The sequence below is a fragment of the Colobus angolensis genome, unplaced genomic scaffold (genome assembly GCF_000951035.1).
Source record: "Colobus angolensis palliatus isolate OR3802 unplaced genomic scaffold, Cang.pa_1.0 Scaffold138, whole genome shotgun sequence".
NCBI lineage: Eukaryota > Metazoa > Chordata > Mammalia > Primates > Cercopithecidae > Colobus > Colobus angolensis.
In genome coordinates this window covers 1,322,216-1,327,096 of record NW_012114466.1, presented here as the reverse complement: position 1 = coordinate 1,327,096, position 4,881 = coordinate 1,322,216, and the positions used below count along the sequence as shown (strand labels likewise).

At 54.0% G+C, this 4,881-nt stretch overlaps 1 protein-coding gene across 1 annotated transcript in view; it reads left to right on the top strand.

The window, feature by feature from the left end:
• Positions 1-2,073: 2,073 nt before the first annotated feature.
• Positions 2,074-4,881, top strand: part of GTSE1 (G-2 and S-phase expressed 1) — a 35,331-nt gene continuing 32,523 nt past the window's right edge. The window contains exon 1 of the mRNA XM_011934792.1: positions 2,074-2,621. Coding sequence (XP_011790182.1) covers positions 2,543-2,621 — 79 coding nt within the window. The 5' untranslated portion in view covers positions 2,074-2,542. The remainder of the gene's footprint in view (positions 2,622-4,881) is intronic.

Here is a 4,881-nt window from a genome sequence, read left to right as displayed (position 1 = left end):
TTCTACCCCCCAACCCCCACTGCAGGCTGGTGAGGGTGCTGCCTCTGTGCCCCTCAGCCCTTGGCACGTGTTCTTGCTATTGCACCCCTGCCGTGACCTCTCCAGGTCAGGGACAGCATCTGTCCCCAGCATCACCTGGCACATGGCCTGCACTGAGTAGCTGCCAGTGAAAGTTGGTGAATGAATGCATAAATAAATGAAGTCGAACTCTGTATTAGGCCTTCTTGCATTGCTATGGAGAAATACCTGAGGCTAGGTAATTTATAAAGAGGTTTAATTGGCTCACAGTTCCATGGGCTTTTCAGGAAGCATGGTGCTGGCATCTGCTTCTGATGCAACCTCAGGAAACTTAAGACCATGACATAGGGTGACGGGGAGCCAGGGTATCACATAGTGAGAGCAGGAGTAAGAGAGAGAAGGGGAGGTCTTGGACTCTTAAATAACCAGATCTTGTGTGAACTAAGCAAGAACTCATCACCAAGGGGATGGTACTAAACCATTCATAAGGGATCTGCCCTCACGACCCAATTACTTCCCACCAGGCCCCACTTCCAACATTGGGATCACATTTCAACATGAAATTTGGAGGGGACACACATCCAAACTACAGCAAATCCTATCGGGAGCAGAAATGAATCTGCCATAGATAGGCCACACCTACTGTGTGCTGATATGATACAAGGAGAGGAGGAGTATCAGGAATGAATATTGGGGATGCCTCTGCCATTCTCCCAGCAGACATCCCCAGGATGAGCTGAGGGGAATGCAATGAGCAGGCCAAACTCTTTCCAAGCTGTTTGAGCACCTACCCCAGCACTCTCTGTCCCTGCCTGGTGCCCTGTGCTGGGCTGGGTGAGGCTGGGGAGACTGGTGAGTGAGGACTGCCATGCCCTTTATGAGCCCACAGTCTTCTAGTGAAGGAACACAGCAACATGGAGTGATTGGTGTGGATGATGCAAAACCAGGGACATGGGACCCAGAAGTGGCGCCAGCCAGCCTAGAAGGCCTCTACCTTGGGTCCCCCCCCCGCCCCCACCCCCCGGGGGCTGCTTGCTAGACAGCTCTCCCCACAGCCTGCCCCAAGTAAACAGCTTATCTTCGTCCCTGAGAATGGTGCTCTCGATTTCCATCCTTTCCAGAGCGGGTCCTCCCAGGTTCCTCTTCCTGCATCCTCCTCCAGCCATCAGTCCTGGATAATCAGAGCTCCCGCTTAGTGACACTTAGCCGTGGGTGGAGCCCCTCATTTGATCCTCAAGCCCCCGAAATGGGTATTATACCTCGTTCGCAGGCAAAGGCTCAAGCGAGGTCAGCCTTAAGTTGCTGCCCACTGACCCGTCTACCAGTTCTGTCCTTGCGTCTCCTTGGCTCAGGTCAGGGTTATCCTATCTGCTTCCCACCCTCTCCAACACATGGATTCCCCAAGGCAGGCTCCATCACCGGGCCCCAGCCCCCGGCTCTCTCCTCCAGCGCAGCTCCCCAGCCGGCCTGTAAAACCCAGGACAGGCTCCCGTCACGTCCTCGGCCGTCCTCAGGCCTTGGCAGCTTGGTCGCCAAGGGCGACCGTTCCCCTCCGGCCCCACAGGCTGTGCAGCTCCGGCCATGAGTCTCCCTCTGGTCTCTGGGTCAGCCGGCGCCCCCGTGCGCGCCTGGGGCAGGGACCCCCGCCTTTTCACTACTGTTAGTAACAGCTGGCGCGCGCTGCTTCACAGCAGGTGGGTGAGCCTACTTTTAGTCTTCCCATCGAAACCCTTAGGTGGCAGTTTTTAACTTTCTCCCTACACACAAGGAACTGCTATACATGGTTCCGGCTTGACGCGGATAGCTAGGTAACACGTAGCGGCCAGGCCAGGCAGACTTCCGGGTGGGTGCGCCCTGGCGCCGAGCGGAGCCAATCGCTGTGCTGAAGTAGTGCGCATGCGCCTGGACGCTTCTTACCAGCGTCCCGACTACAATACCCGGGATGCACCGGGCCCGAGAGGAGCCCTTTTCAAACCGACCAATCGGCAGCCCGCGTCGCCCGGCGCCGCGTTTAAATCCGTGCCGGAGGCGCGTCCTGCATCGTTGGCCGCTTTGGGTAAGGTGGGGTCAGAGTCGGCGGCGAGGCTTTCGCGGTGGGCCAGGTGCAGCGCGGTGCCCGCTGTTCTCTGGACGGGAAGGGGCCGCGCGCCGCCAGGAGCCGGGCCTGGGCTCGAGCAGGGGTCACCGGGGCCCCTCGCGCTGTGGTCGGGGATGCCGGGAGGTCCAGGGCTGCCCCCCAGGCAACCAGAGCCCTCAACACTCTGGCCCAGGAGCCGAGAATTCCGTTATCTCGTCCGATGGCGTTCGGGCTGACTCCCGGCCTGGCAGCACTCGACCCCTGGGGTCCCCTGGGATGCGATCATTTCAGAGCGGCCCCCGCGCCGCCTCTCCCAGACCTGGCCGCGGCCTTCAGCTCTCTCTGCCCCTGTGAGAGAGGGCTGAAGGAACCAGGAGCCCTGGGCCCTGACACGCACTCACCTTCTGGCCCCGTTCCACCCTGCAGTGACTTCTGACAACTCTCTCCATGGAAGGAGGCGGCGGCCGTGATGAGCCTTCAGCCTGCCGGGCAGGGGACGCGAACATGGATAACCCTAAGAAGGAAGGCAAGTCCTAGCTGCTGCAGCGCTGTCGTTGTTCAGGACGTTCAGTAGCGATGGAGGTTGATTTAATGTTTCCTTGAGACATTCTTTCTTTCTCAAGTGCTCGTCTGTACTCTGCACCTGTGAGACACATGACATTTGCTTTTATTTTCTGGTTTTCTTTCACCTCCTCCCCATTTTAAGTTCCATCACCGCCAGGATTCTCATCAGTTTTATTTAGCGCAGTGCCCCCATCCCCTGAACAGTACGTGACACTTTGTGGGCGCTCAAATGTTGATTGTATTGAATTTGATGTTTCCTTTTTTTGTTTGTCGCTGCTTTCTGTTTGCTAAGACTTGTTTAGGATCTTTAAGACCATGTTAATGAGTGAGCCTGGCCCAAAACTCCTTTCTTCTTGTGTGTTTGTCTGGATTTATTTATTTATTGACGGAGTCTCACTCTGTCACCCAGGCTGGAGTGCAAAGGCATGATCTGTACTCACTGCAACCTCTGCCTCCTGAGTTGAAGGGATTCTCCTGCCTTGGCCTCCCTAGTAACTGGGATTACAGGCACCTGCTGCCACACCTGGCTAGTTTTTGTAATTTTAGCAGAGACGGGGTTTTGCCATGTTGCCCAGGCTGGTCTTGAACTCCTGAGCTCAGGCAATTGCCTGCCTCGGCCTCCCAAAGTGCTAGGATGATAGGTGTGAGCCACCTCACCCAGCCTCACAAAGCATTTTGACATTGCTGTATCCTTCGGTTCTCACACTACCTAAGGATCCTTTCTTTTTGAGACCAAGTCTCACTCTGCCTACCAGGCTGGAGTGCAGTGGCATGATCTTGGCTCATTGCAACCTCTGCCTCTCAGGTTCAAGTGATTCTCCTGCCTCAGTCTCCGGAGTAGCTGGGATTACAGGCACCTGCCACCATGCCTGCCTGATGTTTGTTTTTTTAGTAGAGATGGGGTTTTACCATGTTGACCAGGCTGGTCTCAAACTCCTGACCTCAGGTGATCCACCTTCCTGGGCCTCGCAAAGTACTGGGATTACAGGTGTGAACTACCGCTCCCGGCCCCAGGCATCCTCAACGCCTCCATTTTGCAGAAACTCTCCTGGAGACTTTACAAATCAATGTTGCATTTTCTTCATATCTAGAAAGGCGCTTGCCTCTGCACCCCTCTCCTCCTTCCTGTCATGCCTTTCCTTTCAAACATGTCCCTTCCACGTGCATGCTGCACCCCCTGCTCCTTCTTGAGGCCTTCCCCACTTCCGTTGACCTGGCTTCATTTCCTTACTTTTCCCCTGTCCACTGGATCATGCTCATCCACATACAGATATGTTCCCTTGTTTCACTTGTTGCCACGTCTCCTCTGTTGCCTCTCCATTGCCGTGTTTCTCCTTCCAAGCCAAACTTCGAGAGCTTTCTCACTTTTGTTCTGCCATTTTTTTCCACCTCTCAATCCCTCCCGTTCTGGCTTCCATCCTTACCACTGCATTCAAGCTGCTTTCATCAGTCGCTGGCGACTTTCACATTGCCAAATCTCTTGTCATTTTTCTATCTTCATTCAGCTTTTCAGTAACATTCGTCCTTCTGGAAACTTCCCTGGCTTGGAGTCCAAGGCGCTCTTGGTTTTCCTCCTGCCTCTCTGGCTGGTGTATTTTGTCTCTGTGTGGGCTCCTCCTCCTCTGCCATCTTCTGAGGCTGATTTCCCCAAGACCTGCTCTGGGACAGCTTTGTGCTTTCGCCCTCAGGGCGGTCCGCATTCCCATGGCTGCACAGCGCATCTGCTGACTGCGGCGCCCAAGTTTTGTGTTGAGCGCAGACTCTCCTCTGAGCTCTGGGCTTGTACATTCACCTGCCTATTTAGCGTCTTCACACGCATGTCTCATCTCAAACTCGGTATACCCCGTCTGCATCCGCACGCCCTGTTCTTAACCTGTTCTTTTTGTCTTTCCCATCACCTATTTTATTTCTCCATTTCACCCAGCTGTCCTAACTGAGAACCTCCTACATTCATGCCATCACCAGCTACCATCATCTCCACCTTCAGAATATATCCTGGATCCGTCTACAGACTCTCCATCTACATCCAGATGCTGCTCTCCGGGTCTCAGCCATGCTGTCTCACCCACTCCTACTTATATATGATTCCCATTGGCTAGTATGTTCATTTGTAATGCTTCCTTTCAGATACACTTTCTACACAGAAACGTTACCTTTTAAAAACACAAGTTAGATTATAAAGCTCTTCTCTTTTCTTTTTTTCTTTCTTTTTTTTTTTTTTT